Raw genomic sequence first — 21,115 nt, 5'->3', positions numbered from 1 at the left:
AAACCCTATATAATTGTGACAAATAATAAGAAAGGCTTGCGTAAATTACTCAATTTTATTTATATTGTTGAAAAGACACTTTTTATTTTTCCCCTTAGGCCCCTTGGATCGAGCCACTGGCTTGAACCAAAACTTACTTTTATTAGCATCCGAGACTAGGTACTTATTCCAAGGGAAATGATTCATAACAAGAACAATATAACAAATTAATAGACTGATTCTTGGTATTGTAATTATTTCAGAAATCAACTGGCAATCTCCATTGAATGGAGACAGCACATAATAAATACCTCCGGGATTGTAGACTTTCTCGTGATGAGGAGGATGAATTGTAATTATTCCTACCTCAAAATAAAGGAACTCTTAAAAAGATGTTAAACCAGTGAAAAAAGAAAAAAATAAAAGAAGACAACGGCATAATCACAATAGGACATATGAATTTGTTTAAATAGTAAAGACAAATTATAGTGTTTGAAGCCCTCTGTAACAGACAATACAAGCCAATAGTCAGCTAATCCTTGTATCTATACTATAGTAACATAAGAAACTTTCCATGCCAGCACTTCTCCCTCTCTGTCTCAGATTATCTATCCTGCTCCAACTAGTTCTGCAAAATTCATCCAAAAAAGTGACTAATGTTGGAAATAAATTAGGCAATACAACAAAAATGAAAGCTACGTTGCGGTAAGGGGACACATATAAGCATGGGCGTTGGCTGGATATAGCCCCGTCTTGTCCAAGCCATAAAAATTTTCTAGACGGTATGTGGCGTTGCCGACCCTACCACGTGGAATCAACTATTAAGGCAAGGATGATTATGATGATGATTAGCCATTACTAAAGTCAACAGACTCCACAACAGTGCAATAATAGTTGCCACCATCTTATTTGTTTAAAGATTTTTTCTATTAAAAACCCAAACCAGTAAAAACCTCAAACTTGATTGCATGACCAATATTTTTTTAAGAAAACTACGATGTCATTTCTTAATTTCTTACCTCCACCTGAGGTTGATCAGCTTTAGATTGCTCACCTGCCAATTTAAGTGACATATTTGCAAAACAATAACATTAGTTATGACAATGCAGAATCTATATAACTCTAATACCAAGTCACACAATAGTATAAAAGGCGGCAGAGCAAAACAATCAAAGGAAAAAATGCACAGCAAAACAATCAAATGAAGACATACTTTTTTTAGTAGATAATAGCAAACAAAACCCACCATGTTCAACCAATAAAATACAGTGCGCAAAATAGAACATCATGAATACCCTCACACTCCATCTGTGTTCACCACCATTTCCGAAAATAAAGGGATCCGTTTGGTAATGTTTATTTGTTGTATAAATCTTTTTTTTTTTTTTTTGATAAGTTGTCTGTTGTATAAATCTTGGAAACAGAAAACAAGAAACTTGTTCGGTAAAGCGCAACCTTGAAAATAAACCAGTGAAACTAAGAAAAACCGTGGAAGAGCCACTGTAGGTGCAAAAATTCGTTTAACTAAAGAGCCAAAAGAATAAATACAACTCACTCAAATAAAAGAACAATTAATAATAAGAACAAATCAGAGAAAAACTTGTAATGCTCGATGATCTTTATTAAAGTCTATGCCTCTATTTATATACAAAAAGAAGGTGGAATTATGGTAGGATTCGCTATGCTTGTCCTCCAATTCATTCTATATACAATTCTTTTCATACAAGGTTATTTTCTTCTTCAATTCTTTCCATATAGGATTCTTTACTATAAGGACTTCTTCCTACGCAGAGTTTCCTTATAGAGCGATCCTTTGTCAAGGAGGATTTGATTAATCCTAACCGTACTTGGATTATAATTGTGAGCGGGCCGGATGAGTTTTTTGCAGGCCGAGAGGTTAATGTTAATAGCTTTGGGCAGATGATGTCTTTGCTTGGACTTGATCAAGATTGGGCTTTGGTGGGCTAGTAAAGAAATAATGGGATGATATCTTTTTTAATGATATGGCTGATTTCTATTGGTGGGGGATTTTTCCCTCTACACTTTGTCCTCAATTCCCTCCTAAATTGAACTATGGCTCCTAATTAGAAGGAAATTGAATTCGCACGGTTGTCAATTTTTGTAAGAGGCGGTTCGAGACATGACCATTGACATCCTAACCAAAGAACTTCTTCAAAGCTTGCTCCTACCTTCACTGCTTCGTCGTAATATCAAGTTAGTTCTTATTTATCTTACTAATTTCATATTATGAGCACTTCATCCACCCACGACCACATAGAGATCATGGATTCCGAAACCACACCTTCATCATCTTCTATTCTTCTTAAAGACCCTCCTCCTAGGATTTCTAATTCTCTTGAGACTATGAATGATTCTGTTGTGCGAATAGATGATTCTTCGCCTCAAGCAGAGGTATCAACTTCTGGATCGGATGGTATTTTTACAAAAAACGAAAAAGAAATGATTTTGTCAGTCCGACACATCAAGTTTATCATTGATTCCGTAATGGAAGAGTTTGAAATCCTCGAGGGGGTGGAGATTGCTGAATACTCAAATGATTCCGATTTCAGTTCTGGTGAAGGGGTGGGTGAGTAGGGATGGCAAATTCCCCATCCCCGCCGGGGCCCTGCCCCGTTTATAGCAGGGATGGGGATCCTTTTAGTTAAATGGGGATGGGGATGGGGCCAATTTATAAATCCCCACCGGGGCCGGGGATGGGGTAAACCCGCCCCGATTAAGTGTGAAGTTACTAATATATCCTTACAAATAATTTATTACTAAATTAGATTTATTATATATATAAAAATAAGAAAAAATATGTTTTTTTTAATAAAAAAAATTATGAGGCCTGGGGCGGGGGCGGGGGCGGGGGCGGGGGCGGGGGCGGGGCGGGGCGGGGCGGGGATGGGGATAAGGTGGCGGGGGCGGGGGCGGGTATGGGGATTCTAGCAAAATTTTAAGCGGGGATGGGGAATGAAAAATGCAGCGGGGATGGGGATGGGGAATGGAATCCCCGTTCCACCCCGCCCCGTTGCCATCCCTATGGGTGAGAATGAATTTCTCTTATCTATTGGCCATCTCAATGCCCTTCATTTTCCCCTTCATCTATTTTACCACTAAATCTTTAATAAGTTAGGTATTGCCCCTCTTCAAGTAAACCCTAACTTTCTTAGAATAGTGTCGGCTCTTTTTGTACGTAGAAGGTTAGAAGGATTTGACCTGAATCTTACTAACTTGCTAACCACCTATACTATTTCCCGACATCAGACCGAACTTGGTCGTTATTATTTCGCTTCTTGTCTTCAACAGAGGATATGCACATACCTCCCTACTTCCGAAAAGAGATGGAAAGAAAGAATGATTATTGTTAGGGGAAAATGGTTTGTGCCTCAATCAAACTTCATATTCCTCGCAAATTTGGGATATTAGGTATAAAAGATTTGTCTTCCTTTCATCCAGAATGCTTTGGTTGCTTCTCATGTCAGGTTTTACTTTTTCATCATATTTACGAATTTCTTGGTGTTTTTTCAGCAACGTTCCCATATTATGCGGCTAGGAAAATGCTTGCTTTCCTCAAGGAACGAGTTTGGAACGACCCTCCTTCTGCAGAGGACCTTCTTTCTTTGTCCTCTCTTAAAGAGGTTGCATCTAGTGCTTCTGCAGCTGATCTTATGGATTTGTCACTCTCTTCTTTTGACAGCTTTCCTCTTACTGACGAGAAGAAGAGGGCTGAAGCTCTCAAGAAGAAAGCTGCAGAAAACAAACCTCTTGCAGCTGTGCGCTCTACTGAGCAAGAGAAGGAAGTTGAGGAACTTCCTTTAAAGAAAAAAGCTAAGAAGAATCTTCCTTCTTCTGCCAAAGGTAAAGGTATTGATCTTGGCAAGAACAAAGGAAAGAAAGACGAGGAAGTGGAGCCTGAAGAAGTAGTTCGGGCTTTTGTCTTGGCAGATAAAGGGGAAGCTTGGAAACCAACTTTTTCTAGGGCCGATAAATCAGTTCTTCATTCTAGAGATTCTATAGTCCTTGATCCTTCTGCTGCACTAGGAGTTGCTCGTGGGATGTGGCTACCCAATGATGAAGAATTAATGAGCAATATGGGCTTGGATCAACTTCTTCCGTTTGCCCCTATTCGTGTTATGGAGGTTCGTCTTACCCCTTGGCTCCATTCTTCCTTGTTTTTGTAATTATGCTCTACTTATATCCTGATTGTCCTGTAGAGTCTGTACCACACCATGACTTTATCTGCGACTGCTGAGGTTCAATTCGAAAAATGGAGAAGGATCTTGCTGCTGCTAAAAAGAAACTTTCGAACGCGCTTATGAATGTTAAAATGGCCTATGATGCGAGAGATGTATACAAGGGTCATCTTGCAGCTTCTGAAGCCAAGGTGAAGGAATTGGAAGCTGAGAACCTGCGCTGGAGGGATGCGGTTAATACCTGCACAGGGAAACAGATGCAGGAGCGTTAATCCTCTTTGGTGTGCTTGTCTAGTGTAAGGGCCTTCCGATTCGGCTTTACTTAAGGCTCAGGTGACAAGCTAAAGGATCCGGATGCTTTTGATAGAGACATGGAAGTGACTTTTCCTTATGCTTAAGGGTCCAAAGGCCCAAGAGGCAGAGGTTTTGTTTGCTAAAATGGTGAAGTCTCACCAAGGGGATCTTCCAGCTTCAAGTTCCTCAGTTGCTCCAGCTACGGCTTCTGGTCCGAATGTGGTTGATGCCTTTGCTTCAGCTCCTTTTAATCCCAAAAGGAAATTAATTTACCTTATGTAATATTTGTCTGAACCAATGGATATTTGTTTTTGAACAATATTTTTTTTAAATGTACGACTGCCTTAACTTGCTCTCTCTCTGTGTTCATATTTTCTTAGAGAATTTATATGCCTTTGAAACCTTCGGACTCTTTTTAGGGCTCGAGGTTTTTTGCTTTTTGCTCGACACTTTCTTGTGCCTTAAAGAAACTTTGGTCTCCTTGGGGACTTCGGAAACCCTTATGGTCCGAAGATAAAAAGGAAAGGCAGCAAGAAGGGAGTTCCCATGCTAGTTCGGTCACTAACTGGAGACTGTTATACCACTTGGTGATCTAACTGTCAAGGGAACCCTTCTTGTCATTGACTTATGTGGTGCGAGTATATCAATACTCGTTTTTTCGATTTGGGACAGGTTACTTGATGGACTTAGTACTGTCTTGGCCAAATACATTGGGCTTGAGAGTAGGACGCCGAGTGAAGGATATTTGCCTCCACTCGGGCTTATACCTAATTTTTGTAACATTGCAGGCCTTTGGATTCTTAAGGTCCGAAGATTACTGCCTATTGGCAGTTGCTTATTCTTGGGGACTTCGGACTTTTTATGGTCCGAAGGTAAAAAGGAATTTATGTATACTTTTGGACTCTTGAGGTTCGAAGATTATTATTCATCAGCAATTGTTTTATGACTTGGAGGAATTTCTCTCTCTCTTTTTTTTTTTTTTTTTGTCTTCGGACTCTTTGTGGACCGAATGTTACTCCTCGGCACTCATTTGTGCCTTGGGGGAAATTTTGCCCTTAAGACCTTCGGACTCTTTGTGGTCTGAAGATATTTGAAAAATAGGCTCAAGAAAGAGTTTCTCCTGATATGCAGGTCTCTGATTGAACAATTTCGCTTGAAGATCTATTTGTCAGGGGGCACCTTTATTGGCGGTCAACAATTATGGGATGCAACCATATATAGCACTCCCTTTTATTGTTTGTTTTTGATGTGGGACAACTTTTTTAATGGGCCTAGCGTTGTTGGCCAAGAGTTGGGACCTGAGAGTAGGACATCCATAAAGAATATTTGCCCCCATTTGGGTTTAGACCCATTTGTATATATGAAGTTGCATGTCTTCAGACTCTTGATGTCCGATATTTAAGTTCCTCAACAGTCAGTTGTGCCTTAGAGGAATATTTCGTTACCTTTGGATTCTTGAGGTCCGAGGTTTTAAGTTCCTTGGCAGTCGTATATGCCTTAGAGGATTTTTTTTATATATATGCCTTCCGATTCTTGATATCCGAGGCTTGAAGTTCCTCGGCAATGGTATATGCCTTAGAGGAATTTTTTGATGCATTCGGACTCTTGAGATCCGAGGCTTGAAAAAGAGGAAAGAGGCGAAGAAAAAGAGTCACCGAGACTGGTCAGTCCTCCATACATGTGATTGGAAGTCTATTTGTCTCGGAGACTCGTTTTATAACGTTTACTTGTATTGAGATATGATTATATTAATCATATTTGCTTTTTATTTTTAGTCGATGTGGGACTAAGTAGAGTATGAGCCAAATGTTTTGGGCTTTGAAAAGAGTAGATTATTGCAAAGAGTGCCCGCTGGTACTAGGGCTTAGACACAATTTGTGTTGGGCCATTTTTGCCACCAGTGGGCCCACTTTGCAATATGCTTGCATACTTGAGTGTTTCCTTATTTAAAGAGATTTTTTAGGTTATTTTTTACCAATGTGAGACAACATACATATCTTTTCTAGGAGAGTATTTTATTTTCGTAATATCTATTTAGGGTACTAGTCCTGCCCCCTATCACGAAAGAAGATATCATTAAATTGAGAGAAAAAATATCCCACATCAAATAAAAAATACCAAAGAATAATCAATATATTTGTGTGGGTGGAATGCTCTTATATTGTAAAGGTCCAGGGAGACCGTCGGATACATTGGACCATTGATCCATTCGTGTATCTGACATTCTCCATCTTTTGGAATATCACTACATCACATATTACAAAGGATGATGCAAAAAGATGTAGTGAATAAATAATCTTATTAGGTGGGCCACAAGTGGCCTTATTTGTATAAAGAAAAATAGAAAAATTGACTTAACTTTCTAATGATAGTACCTTTTGAGGTGTATTGCATTCCATGGGCGTACAATCACTCGCCCATCGGCTTCAGCTAACCTATAAGCCCCTTTTCCCACTACTTCTGTAACTCTGTATGGTCTAGTCCAATTGGGTTGTAACTTCTTCACGTGTGTTGTCTCCTGCTTCAGCACCCAATCTCCAACTATAAAACTCCTGAACTTGAGCCGATTATTGTAACTGTTTCGCAACTGCTGTTGATATGAAGCGAGCCTTACTGCCGCAACATCCCTCTTTTCCTTCAAGAGGTCAAGGCTGTGTTCGAGCTACTAATCGTTGTCCCCCTCGAGTAGCAAGTGCATTCGAAGAGTTGGGACAACTGATTCTGTTGGGATGACAGCCTCGGAACCATAAACCATAGCAAAGGGACTTTCCCCTGTTGGCCTTCGCGGAGTGGTTCGATAAGCCTAGAGCACATTGGGAAGATTTTCGTACCACTTAGACTTGAGCTTTTCCAATTTCTTCTTCAGACAGTCGAAGATGGTCTGGTTAGTTATCTCAGCCTATCCATTCCCTTGTGGATGGCTTACTGTGGCTAACTTCTGTCTAATTCCATGCTCGGCAAAGAACTTCCTTGTACTCCTGTTATCGAGGTTCTTTCCATTGTCCATCATGATGACATTCGGTACTCCAAATCGGCAGATTATATTGTTTAATAGAAAGCTTTTCACTTGCTCGTGAGTCACACTTGAATAAGCCTATGCTTCTACCCATTTTGTGAAATAATCCGTGGCCAATAATACGTATTCCTTTTGCTCCAGAGTTTTGGGTAGAGGACCCACCATATCTATTCTCCATTGAGCAAATGGCCATAGATTTGCCATTGCATGCAAATCTTCAGTCGATTGGTGCTTCATTGGGCCATAGCGTTGGCACTTGTCGCACCTCCTGGCACATTCTTCGATGTTTCTAGCCAGGTACGGCTAGAAATAGCCTTAAGTTAAAACCTTATAGGCGAGGGATCTTCCGCCGGAGTGATTGCCGAAGTCCCCATCATGTGTTTGCTTCAACACCTCGAGGGCCTCCATGGGAGTTAAGCACTTCAAATACAGGCCCGAGAATGACTTCCGGTATAGTCAGTTTTTAATGATGGAGTATTTGGGTGCTGCAAACCTTACTTTTTTGGCCTCGTCTTTTTGGTCCGAAAGGATTCTATTTTTGAGATAACTCTCTAGTGGATCCATCCAACATGGCTCTCTTCGAACCTCTGGGATCACCATGACCTATTGCTGAGGATTCAAGCTAGGTTCTTCCAGTGTGTCAATAGGCACGATCCTTACCAAATATTTTGCCAAGGATGAAGCCGTTGTAGCTAGTTTGTCTGCTTCGGAATTCTCCTCTCTTGGTACTTGGTGAAATTCGATTTGATCGAACCCACGTGTAGCACCTTCGATAGCCTTCTTGTATGCTTTCATTCTTTCTTCTTTTGGTTGATATTTTCCTGTCACTTGATTCATAATAAGTTGTGAGTCACTAAAAACTTTTAAACATTTTACTTATAGTTGGCTTGCTAATCGAAGCCCAGCTAGCAGGGCCTCATATTCGGCCTCATTGTTGGTGGCTGGAAAATCCAAACGGATTAATTGTTGCAACTTCGTTCCTTCTGGAGTTGTGATGATGATCCCTACTCCTGCACTAGTTAGGTTCGAGGAACCATCTACATGAAGCTCTCACTGGGGTTCCGGAAGTTCTAGCTCTTCAGACTTGTTTTCATACTCGAGAAGGAAATCGGCCATGGCTTGTCCTTTGTGTGACACCTTCGGCTCGTAGGGTATATCGAAATAACTGAGTTCGATTACCTGTTTGGTAATTCCCCCTGACAAATCTAGCTTGGAGAGGATGGTTCGCATAGGGTAATTTGTGAGGACCACAATGCGGTGAGATTCAAAGTAATGCCGAAGCTTTCTCTTTGCATATATTAAGGCTAGTATGATCTTTTCTGCTTTGCAATATCTTGTTTCGGCATCTGTCACTGTCTTACTTGTGTAGAAGACTGGATGCTGATTCCCTTTTTCTTCTCGGATTAGAACTGCACTTGTGGCTATGTTGGAGATTGCTAAATACATGGTGAGGGTTTCCTCAAGCTTTGGGGCAGACAAAATTGGGGGTTTAGTCATGTAATACTTTAGTCTAGCAAGAGCTTCTTGTTGCTGAGGTCCCCATATGTCTCTGTTCTTCGATCGTATGGCATTAAAGAAAGGTTTGCACTTATCGGACAACCGAGATATAAAGCGGCTAAGAACTGTTATTCTGCCGGTTAGAATCTGTACTTCTCTGCAAGTTTTTGGCTCTTGATTCTGTACTAGGGCCTGGGCCTGAGCCAAGCTTACTTCTATCCCTCTTTTGTTGACTATATAGCCGAAGAATTGCCCTGAAGAAACTGCAAAAGAACATTTAGAGGGGTTCAGCCTCATATTATACTTTCTCAGAGTGTCGAAGAATTCTTGAAGATGCCTGGGGTGATCTTCCTTCTTCTTACTTTTGACAACCGTGTCGTCGATATAAGCTTCGACTGTTTCGCCCAGAACCTCATCGAAGATCTTATTGACGAGGCGCTGGTAAGTAGCCCCAGCGTTCTTAAGTCCGAAGGACATAACTTTGTAACAATAAGTTCCCTTCTCTGAGATGAAGGATGTTTTTTCTTCGTCCTCCGGATTCATGGGAATCTGGTTGTATCCAGAACATGCATCAACGAATGTGAGTCTCTTATAGCCTGTGGTAGCGTCCACCATCTGATCTATCTTCGGTAGTGGAAAACTATCTTTAGGACATGCCTTATTGAGGTTGGTGAAATCTATACACTCTTCATTTTCCATTCTTCTTTTGGACCACCACTACATTCAAAAGCCACTGAGGGTAATGTACTTCCTTGATGAAGCCCACCTAAAGCAACTTGTCTATTTCTTTAGCAATGATTCAATTTCTTTCAGGAGCGAACCTCCTATGTTTTCGTTTGACTGGTTTGAATGAAGGATCCACTCTTAGGTTATGGCATGAGACCGAAGGGTTGATCCCCGGCATGTCCGAATGGATCCAGGCGAATGTATCTGCATTTCTTCGGATGACATCAACCAACACTTCCCTTTCTTCTGCTGAGTGGGAGGAACCCATATAAGTGACCTTCTGTGGATTGCCGAGGATAGCTTCGACAGCCTCAAGAGATTCTTTGGTGGTTTTTGCTGCTTCTGCCTCTGCTTCCAAATACTTAGGCAGAAGGTTCTATAATTGCTATTTGACAGTTCCCTCAGAAGATGCATCTAATCCAGGTACTGTGGTTCCTTTCTTTGCTCCTTTCAATGTCAACACATAGCATTCCTTTGCCGCAACTTGATCTCCCCAAAGATTGATGACTTCTTTTCCATTTGGAGACAAGCATCGCATCACCTGGTGTAGAGTAGATGTTACTCCATTCATTCGGTGAATCCACCCTCTCCCCATGATGAGATTGTAAGAAGGGTGAATTTCTGTTAGAACGAAGTTCTCCGTCAGTGTCCTTTTTGCAGCGGTGACTAACAAATCTATTATACCAATGGGATCTACCTTTGTTCCATCGAACCCCATCAAAGGGCTGGAAATGGCTCTTATTGAGGATGATGGAATCTCCAATTACTCAAAGACTGCCTTTGTTATAATATTAGCATTGTTGCCAGGGTCTACCAGGACTCTTCTAATCATGCAGTTTGCTACCAGAAGGCTAATGATGAGTAGGTCTTTGTAGGGAAGCTATACCTTTGACAGGTCTTCATCTCCGAAGCCGATCCTTATATTCCCCGAGGTGATAATGTTGACCGTGGATAATTTCCTCAGCTTGTGGACTACTCGCAATCTGAAGTGGTACACCTCTTTTGACTCCTGATCCTTCTCTGACTTTCCATGTATCGCGTGAATGACCTTTACCTGATTGCCTTCCAATTTCCGAGGATTTACCTCCCTCAGCCTTGTCTGCTCCTTCGGCCCAAGATAGTCTGCTAGGTCTCCTTTGGCTATCATGATTTCCACCTGTCGCCAGAGGGACCTACAATCATTAGTGATATGCCCATAATCCCTATGGTAGGCACAGTGCTTGCTTTTATCCCTTTGTTCCAAAGGTTGTCGCATCAGTTGAGGGACTGTGAATTTTGCTTTATTCTCTTGGAATAATTGAGCCAACGTCGTACGGAGAGGGGTCGGCCTTTCTTCGGTCCTCTGCCTCTTCTCAGGTAGTTGAATTGTTGGTACCGAGGCAAACTGGCTTCTTTGAGTTTTTGAACTTGATGCCTTTTCCCGAGGCTTGTTTTCTACCGTAACAAGGGTGGCGTGTTGTGCTCTATTGGCTACATATTCCTCGAGTCGGATGTAAACCTGAGCCCTGGGGTTAAGAGTCTGCATGTCCGGAGGGGAGTATTTGACTATGGAGGTATGAAACTTAGTCCCCTGAATCATACCGACCTTGAATGCTTGTACAGCTGTTTCAGGGTGGCAATCTACTATCTCCGAAGCTTCCATGTTATATCTGGACAAGAAATCCTGTAAAGTTTCCCCTCTCCTCTGCCTAATAGTGAAGAGACTAGCGATAGTCTTTTTCTCCTTCTTATTACCGCAATACTGTGCTAGGAACATAGCGTATAGAGTTTCGTAATTCGAGATTGATTTGTGTGGCCTGTTCTTGAACCATTCCAATACGGCTCCAGTCAAACTGGTGGGGAAAACTTTACACATGAATGCATCGTTGTGATTATCCAGAACCATCTTTTGGGAGTAGTGATCGAGGTGGCGGGAAGGATCTCCCGTGCCATCGAACTAAGTGAAGGCTGGCATGGTGAATTTTTTAAGTCTTTCGATGTAGTATATCTGATCAATGAATGTAGTCTTCAACAGAGAGGCCTTGTGTTCCTTAGCCATCTGAGCAGATGTCTGTATCCTCAGGAGCTTCTTTTCATCAAAAACCTCCTGAACGACATCCTGAATGCCATTTGTCCACACTGTGAGCTTGCGGTTGGACTCGACCTGTTCGTCTTGTGTGCGCTGGGGGTGGTTGTCCAAGGCTACCTCTTTGGTTCTCGTCCTCTGCTCCTACTGACTCTCGTTGACTTGAGCTTCGTCTGTAGGAGGAACATTGTGGTTGAGGGGGACTCCCGCTGCATTGCCTAGTGGGGGTTGTGCTTCTATTTGCTCCATGGTTGTTTGGAGAGTATCATTCTTTTGTTGTAGTAACGCGATCTGAGCCGTACTGGCCTTGTTTGCTTGACGGAGAGTCTCAAATTGCTATAGGAACTCTTCGCGCATCTTCTGCATTAGTTCCATCTATTGATCGGCCGCGGCTGTGGATCCTCCAACTAACATCCAGGATCGTAGTCGCATAAACGATCTCTAATCACTCGGGGGGGTATATTTCTATACGTTTCCCACAGACGATGCCAAAGTGCATGTGCAAAAATTCGTTTAACTAAAAAGCCAAAAGAATAAATACAACTCACTCAAATAAAAGAACAATTAATAATAAGAACAATTCAGAGAAAAGCTTGTAAATGCTCGATGATCTTTATTGGAGGTCTATGCCTCTATTTATATACAAAAGAAGGTGGAATTATGGTAGGATTCGCTATGCTTGTCCTCCAATTCATTCCATATACAATTCTTTTCATACAAGGTTCTCTCCTTCAATTCTTTCCATATAGGATTCTTTACTATAAAGACTTATTCCTACGCAGAGTTTCCTTATAGAGTGATCCTTTGTCAAGGAGGATTTGATTAATCCTAACCGTACTTGCATTATAATTGTGAGTGGGCCGGATGAGTTTTTAGCAGGCCGAGAGGTTAATGTTTATAGCTTTGGGCCGATGATGTCTTTGCTTGGACTTGATCAAGACTGGGCTTTGGTGGGCTAGTAAAGAAATAATGGGATGATATCTTTTTTAATGATATGGCTGATTTCTATTGGTGGGGGATTTTTCCCTCCACAGCCACCTAAATGAAAATCAGTGAACCAGTAAAAAAAAAATTATGAAACCCTGCACCCAATAGGAAGGAGAAAAAGGAAAGGAATAAGCAAAAGAGTCTTTTACCTACAACTATAGAGATGACTTGTAAGGAGCCATGTTGAGCACCTACTCCGTAATCATACAATGCTCCATACATATTGAACGTTTTTATAATTCAATAACAAAATTCAGCACTTCCTCAAGAGCCCAGAACTGAAACTCATGAAAGCAACTCAAAACTGAATAACGTCATTCATGTAGTTTAAGAACTAAATATATATATATATATATATATATATAGCCAAAAGACATTTCAATTTACGAGTACTACGTAACTCTGAAATGTACACGATGCAAGAACTATATTTAAAAAAGAATCTCGGTTGGAGTGGTTTAAAATAAAAGCCAAACATATGAGCTTGACCATTCACGGAGGGGAAATTTTAGAGTAAAGGATAAAGAGAAAAATATGGTGTTCAACCCAACTCAAGAAGCCTTTTCCTGAACAAAACATAATTTGGTACTACCTTTAAAAAAATATTAGAGATTCCCTTTTACCAAATAATGGGTGTGGCAATGATGGGAGATAGCAACAATCAGATATGAAAATAAACCAATGAAAAAGCATTCTAAAAATTAAAAAAATAAAAGAGAGAGAGAGTCAAAGAGAGACAGTGGAAGGTATATAGCTCTCATCCAGAAGAACAGAAGCATTTCATGTTGACAATAGTCATGTTTGTTTTAAAAAACAGTTAGAGAGAGAGAATGAAGTAGTATAAGATGGTGATGGAGGTGGGGTTGAAATGTTGAATCAATGGTGACAGTCAACAACTGACCTCTTTATCTCCTCTACCACTCTAATTTCTCTCTAAACGACCAGCAGAGAAGGTGTCCACGGGCAGAAATAGGTGATAATAAGCTTAAAAGTAATGAGCTAAGAAAGAAAAAGAATAAATAGGTGCATGTGAAGTAAACCACTAGATTTGTTGTCAGATTCCTGACATTTTGATTGTGGACTGGTCGATTGGAGTGTTAAATTAGGATAAACAAAATTTTGCACCTATTTTGTTAAATTAGGATGTAAAAGGCCCATGCTCGTTAATAGCATCATCTCACGTGAAAGGCCAGGGAAAATTTTGCAAATTCATGTGATTTAACAAACCAAATGGCTGGTTGGTGTAATTTATCCTTCAAATCTGTGTTCAACACAATAAAGAAACATACAAAGATATTAAGCCCAAAATTGCAAGGATTTAAGCCTATAATAAAATTACAGAAGAAAAGAACCCTACACTAGCTTGCATCTTGTGATTGTGTTCGTTGTAGTCATCATTTGTGTTCATTTGTGATTGTGTTCGTTGTAGTCATTTGTGTTCATTTGTGATTGCGTTCATTGTGTTCAATTATGATATCATTTGTGTTCATTGAAATGGTTCTACATGAAGGCAACTAACAACAGAATTAACTAAATAGCTTGTGTGTAGTTGCAATGGCCAACATAGAAATTAGGTTTTTTTTCTCCTGGTCTGCCATGGAAGGGGAGGGGTAGAATTGAGGTGTCTCATTTTCCCCCTACCAAGCAAGGTCTCTAAACTGAAAATCAAGGTCTATGATGAATTATTCTAATAACATGTATTAAAAAAGAAATCAAGAAAAGATAGATAATATCATAAGGTCTCTCAGTGAACATTCACACCATCGAGTAAATATTATTTTTATACTTCCAAAAATTAAAAAATAAATAAAATTATATCATTCATCCCTGAACAAAAATGATATCATAATTTAACTTCTCTTATGATAAAAATTAGGACTTTATGATTAGTTTGATCATCATTTTATATAAAAAGATTGAAAAATATAGATATTCAATATTGAGACTCAATTATAAATTCAGTTACTAATTAGAGATATTTTTTCTATTAAATTTTTGGGTTAATTACACTTACACCCCTTCAGGTTAGGTCAAATCTCACCTAGATGAAGATTTTGGTTTTAACTTTCACTTACACCCCGAATTACTTTTTGGGCTCTGACACATTCGAATTGACCCAAATACCCCTATTTTTAAATCCAGTTTAATGCAAAAATATTTATAAACTTAAATGACAATAGTGCCCCTCTTTATTATTCTCTCTCTCTCTCTCCAACTCTCTAACTTGCACCATCATACACACAAGAAATAAAGGGGGAAAATATATAAAAGCCCAACACGACACCCCTATATGACTTCCATAGTCACATACTCTTGCTCCTCCTAGTAAATGATTAAACAGTGACCACCATCCAACCATTGACGATACATAATAGGAATTCTAGATGACCACCACAATATATTTTTATCTTTTTCTTTCTTTTTTTAATACTCGGGAGCAGCCTTTGTTGCAAATAATGCCAAAAATCACATTTGCATCTAAATAATGACATCTATTGACTATCATAATATATATGACTTCTATTGACCAGTGACCACCACCAAGAAGCTGCTTGATTAAATTTTGTAAGAATGGTTTCTTCTTTTTTCTTTTGTAAATAAAGGGTTTTTTTTCTTCTTAAACAATAGATGTAAATTGAGTCCGAAAGAAAGTCAAACCACTTTATGGTTAAAATATCCTCTCTTCTTCTTTATTTTTTTGAAAAGATGATTAATCCTCTCTAAACTCACGAAATTTCTAAAATATACAAGGATTTGAATATCCAACCATGTTTCTAAAAATCCAACATTTGTACTGAATAAAACTAAACATAAACAAGGAATACATTTTAACATTGGTCTCTGTTTTTCTTCACCACTGCCGTGGACTCCTCCATCACATATCTACACGACTCCATTATGTATATATATAGATAAAAGTATAATATATATATATACCCACACACACACAGAGTGAGAAAAAGAAGAGGGATTAAATTTTAGAATATTTTAGTTATTTAAAATAGGTCTTTTGGGGGTAGTTAAGTCATTTTATACATGAAACATAGTCAACAAAAAGTCAAAAGGGTAGTATTGTCATTTTACATGTAATAAGTGCTCGGACACCACTGAAAAGTAACTTTTGTAGCGTGAGTGAAATACGCAACCACTCTTCCAAATATGAGTAAAAGTAAAAACCAAAATCTTCATCTAGGTGAGATTTGATCTAAACTGAAGGGATGTCGGTGTAATTTACCCTAAATTTTATAACTTTGAAAGGATGTAAAGACAGTAAAAAATTGTTAAGTATTACGGGGCCAAAGATGTATACTAAAAGCGTACACAAAGAAAATAACAGGCCAGGGTACCATGGGCAGTGCGAAACCCCCGCACTGGCCCCCTCTTAAAAAAATACCAACCATTGTGTCGGTGAGCATGGATGTGTGAGTGTGCCTAGCATCACTTTCATATGACAGATGTTAATATGGTCATGTCTTTCATATGTGTGTGTGTGGGGGTATAGATGGATGGATATCTTTCATAGATATATATGACGAATATTTACCTCCCTCTTCTGGCAAATCTGAGGTCCATAATGTGAGATTATCCCTGAGAAGCTGCATGATAAGAGTGCTGTCCTTGTAGGAATCTTCATTCAGGCTATCAAGTTCAGCAATAGCCTCATCGAATGCTTGTTTCGCCAGGTGGCAAGCCCTGCGCAACACAGATAAGATTCACATAGACCCGAAAATAGGCAACTCAATATAGTGAATATAATATCCATAATTCCAAGCTAATGAAAATGTGAGAATAATTCGAACTGAATAAACCATATTAGAAGAAGAGAAAGGAATATGAAAGAGAATTAAAATGTTATAATCACCTTAATAAAAGCAAAACCTTTAATGTGTGTGCGTGACTGAATGTGTGTGTGTGTGTGAGTGAGAGAGAGAGAGAGAGAGAGATGCATGTCAACCTCTCGGGGGAGTTCAAAATCTCATAGTAAAACACTGAAAAATTCAAAGCCAGGCCAAGTCTGATTGGATGAGTGGGAGGCAGGTCTGAGGAAGCAGTACTACTGGCAGCCTGCGGCACAAACAATAGATCAATTTTCTGACCATCAGAAGACAACCAAGTAAAAAGAAACCCATTGAACATATCAGATTCCAACACAGTCGAGAAAAATAAAGTGATAAAACAGAGGTACAAGAAGATGCAGAAAAAATATAACAGAAACCACCTCATATGCCTTTAGTGACTGATCTGCCGCCTCTTTACGATCATTTCCCGATTTGAACTCGGCCAAATAACGATAGTAGTCTCCTTTCCTATAAATGAAATAAAAGAAATACAAACAAAGAAGAATTATCAGTAAAAGTATATGTTAGCAAGAAAAGGAAAAAAAATCTGGTGCATATTAAAGAGATCAAAGCCAATATCACTAGAACTTTCAAAAGAACTCCTATAATAAGAATGGAAAACTTGAAAAAGAGGTTAAACACATTACAAGGACCACCATCAAAAGCCCTCTCCACGTGTGCTTTGTACAGACACAATAGATCTCTTTAATGTTTACTATTTTTAAAAACACGTGATCAACGTCCACAGTTTATTCATACTTCATTTGTTCACTGAATAGATAAAAGTCACGACCTAGCAGCCATCCGTTAATTTAGGGTCATAGGGTGTCAGGAGGAAGACTAGGAACAGACCAATGTTTAAACATTATTTGCACAAAGTAGTTGACCTTAACTTCAAACCCGTGCAAGATCTCACGCTTGACAGTTCAAGCTATTTTACAACTACAGCAAGCAAGGGCCCATGGTTACCGGATAGATCCAGTTCAAATATTTAATCTAATCAAAATCAAATATCTTGTTAGTTTGTGAGAGTTCAAACATATTTTCATGTTATCCCTACCTAAATAAAACAAACCCCCCCCCCCCCCCCCCCACACACACACACACACACAAAGAAAAAAAAAAGAAAAAAGGAAGTCCCTTGATCGTTAAAATCTAGTGAAACTAAAAATGACTCACATCTTATAGTAAAAAACAGTTGATTCTCCTGATGAGGAAGATGGCAGGAGGTGATAGTCAATGACTGACAATATGTCATTGCATATCGTTGTTAATTCATCTTCAACCCTCTGTCTGTAATCCTTTATCCTCTTCACATTTTGTTCATGCCCCTTACCCTCCTCCTTTTGTTCAATGGAAGACAATATACGCCATGATGCCCTTCGTGCCCCAATGACATTCTTATACCCAACAGACACCAGATTTCTCTCCTCGACAGTCAGTTCCACATCCAATTTAGCAACTTTCTTCATTGCTTCAACCATTTCTGCAACAAGTGAAATGAAAAATATACAAACTTGAAATTTAACAAAGAATAAAGTGAACGGCAGAAAAAAGATTTATACGGTTTACAAATGCTCGGAAGGGATTAAGGAATAATAAAATCACCTTAAAATGTTTTCATAATTGAGGCCAAAGGTGATGCCTTTAAAAAAGTGCAACTAACAGAACTGTTATAACATATAAATTGCACCAAGAAGAAATCAATAGAAACACAACAAAGTCAATTCAGTGGTAAGTAGACAAGAATAATATGATCAATCAGTCCCTTGTGCTCCCTTATGGACAACTACAATCTAATTTTTGGTAAATTGTGTTAAAACTCAATTAGAGATGAAGTTGAATCCACTCATCTTAATTTCTTCTTTCTTGGATTTCCTCAAGTTCATCTAAGAAATTTTAAATGTATCAAATATATATAACTCATTGTGATTATGCTGATGTACTATATTTAAGCAATAAAATGCTATGAAAAGCATCAAAAGCTGAGGTAACATTTAGTAATGTTCTTTATTATTTTGTAAAAGCAAAAGAGTATCGAGTTCTGTTTGCACAAAAAAGTACTCTTTAAAAATAAATTCTATTTGAAAGCAAAATAATTTTTTTTGTTTTTTTTTTTCATGAGGAAAATGTTGTCATTTTGATTTATTTGTTGGGGCCACCTTACTGTCACAATCAAATCCATGCACATACACATATAAGAGCAAGCTTATATGCGTGCCTATATGGAAAAACACACATTCCTACATATGACACCATTTACAACTTGAACCTACAAAAGCCTTTATACAGACCTAAGTATACCTTTATATGTTTCTACATATTCACATAGATGCCTATATATACACCTAATCACATGGATCTCTATATGCATCATGCACTTACATACGTTTATATATGTCATATGCACACATATACAAATATGTGTAACAACATTTGCACATTAAGAATATATATCCGTCCAATGTCTATTTTATTTTTCAGTTATTGACTTTAATAAACCTTCCAAAAAATATTTTTAAAAAAGAAAAAAAAAAAAAAAAAATCACTTTTGAAAGAAAAGTATTATACGTTAACTTTTTTACATTATAATCTTAAATAAAGAGTAAATGACTTCAAAAAGTATTACCAAATGGTCCGGGACCGGAGCAGAGCGATCCCATACTCCCCAACATAAAAGTATAGAGTATATTTTAGATTTTTGGACAACCATAATTAAATACGAATTATTTTCCAAATTATTAACTAGACTAGCTAGACCATTCCCACCAAAATCTCGGCATTGCATTAGCATACAGAATAAAAACCAGAAGAAATTATAACTTCCAAATAAACATTTAATAATTTACAGGAAATTTTGTATATATCATGCTTCTAAAAATAAAATATTATATATATTTATCCCTAGTTAATAAAATATTATATTTAAAAAGAATTTTATTATTATTATTATTATTATTATTATTATTATTATTAATAGTGTATAGAGAGGGAGCTTATGTGATGCTCCTGTATATATACTGCATGTGCACGGGATTTGGCTCCCTTTAAATTTTGGTGTGTAATATTTATGGGAGGGAAAAAAAACCTTTATTACTGAATCAGTGAATCAGATATTTAGAATAATCCGATAAACATTTCCATTCAAAAAAATAATAATTAAACGTAATATGGAAATTAAAAACAAGGAACAGATAAAGTACAATTCTGAAATTTATTTTTAATATTAAAAAAATAAAAATAAATAAAAAGAATTTGTCACAAATATACATACTCACACACAGGGAAAACCTAATTGATGTAATTTAAACAGACCCCAGTATCTCTCTTCCCATTATGCAATTACTATTAAAGAGATACCAAAAAGAAAAAAGAAAAATAAAAAAAAAAAACAAAACATATATGAACATATACATTAGTTGATTGTAGCAGAAAGCAATACCATCGTATCTCTCAGCTTGCTCGGCAAGTCTGGCCAAGTAAACTTGCTGCTCTCGCTCCTTCTCCATCGCCGTTCTTCTCAAACTCTCTCTCTCCTCTGATAGAACTCTACACTTTCTCTCTCTTGAGGAACTTGTTTGGGGGTTTTGGTGGTAACTGCTTTTAGGAACAGTGTAGTTGATGAATTGGCCGTTGGATTGGAGCAAATGGGGTTAATGGGTACGATGGACGGTTATAATTTGACCTGGTGTGTATCAACAATGGTGAGACTTGAGCCCCCATGTTTCTGGCCGTTGGATTGTGGGGGCAGAGGATGGGATCAACAATGGTCGGTCGTTGACGTTGACTACGAATGCTGCTGACCGCTGTCAGACGATCAGGTTACTCTCACGCGCAGGTCAGGTGATGTTTTCCCGTTTTAGGCCGATGGGTTAATGTTTATTATGATATTCTCTGTTGTTTGTTGCAAATGATGTAATGTTGCGAAGCAAAATATAAAAATATGTTTGCTAACATTTATTTGTTAAGTAAAATAATTAAGGTCATTAATAATTTAAAGTAAGATTTAAAATGAGATTTCACTTCGGAGCATCAATGGACATATTATTTCACTTTGACAAGTTTAAATGTCATCTTATCTTTGAAAAGACGGCCAGAAACACAAATTAGTGTTTTAATTGATGTTTTCCCGTTATTTCACAACGGTAGCACACCCCCAAAATAAAATAAAAAATAAAATTCTTCCATGACCTTTTTAAACTAATTATTTTATTATTCAATACATTCTTTTACCAAGTTTTTATAGTTTGCTACCAAAATCTTGCAACAAATTTACATTACCAAATATGCTTCCGATCATTATTGAACACACTCCTCAACAAAAATGTTATTTCTTTTCCGGTCATTTTTTGTTTTAAGACGAGAAGACAAGACAAAACAAAAAATTATTAAAAATTTATTCACTTTTTTCTTAACTCTAGTAAAGAAAAATAATAATTTAATACGTTTTTTTTTCTTTTTCTTTTTTTTTTTTTTTTCTTATTTTAGGTTTTTTTTCTCTAGAGTCTAGCCAAAC

At 38.1% G+C, this 21,115-nt stretch overlaps 1 protein-coding gene across 1 annotated transcript; it reads right to left on the bottom strand.

Annotated features, from left to right (window-relative positions):
• Positions 1–417: 417 nt before the first annotated feature.
• LOC132275887 (14-3-3 protein 7) lies at positions 418–20,450 on the bottom strand. Its single transcript, XM_059777074.1, has 7 exons — positions 20,042–20,450; positions 17,779–18,085; positions 16,980–17,067; positions 16,716–16,825; positions 16,305–16,453; positions 999–1,033; positions 418–607 (listed from the first exon to the last, which is right to left on the bottom strand). Exons 1-7 carry the CDS (start codon positions 20,106–20,108, stop codon positions 602–604), a joined length of 762 nt encoding a protein of 253 aa, XP_059633057.1. The 5' UTR covers positions 20,109–20,450; the 3' UTR covers positions 418–601.
• Positions 20,451–21,115: the final 665 nt, after the last annotated feature.

The sequence above is a fragment of the Cornus florida genome, unplaced genomic scaffold, assembly GCF_030987335.1.
Source record: "Cornus florida cultivar Cherokee Brave unplaced genomic scaffold, ASM3098733v1 CherokeeBrave_3.0.0_Hap2_Chr10, whole genome shotgun sequence".
NCBI classification, from domain to species: domain Eukaryota; kingdom Viridiplantae; phylum Streptophyta; class Magnoliopsida; order Cornales; family Cornaceae; genus Cornus; species Cornus florida.
Note: the sequence above shows the minus strand (reverse complement) of the source record. Positions and strands in the feature narration are given on the sequence as shown.

Bases quoted from the DNA above. Each gene is read 5' to 3' on its own strand.
- LOC132275887 (XM_059777074.1), bottom strand. From the start codon at position 20,108: ATGGAGAAGGAGCGAGAGCAGCAAGTTTACTTGGCCAGACTTGCCGAG. The intron at 18,086-20,041 runs GTATTGCTTTCT...CACTTGTTGCAG, and splicing joins GCAAGCTGAGAGATACGATG to AAATGGTTGAAGCAATGAAG. The intron at 1,034-16,304 runs GTAAATATTCGT...TTAAATTGGCAG, and splicing joins AGATTTGCCAGAAGAGGGAG to GTGAGCAATCTAAAGCTGAT.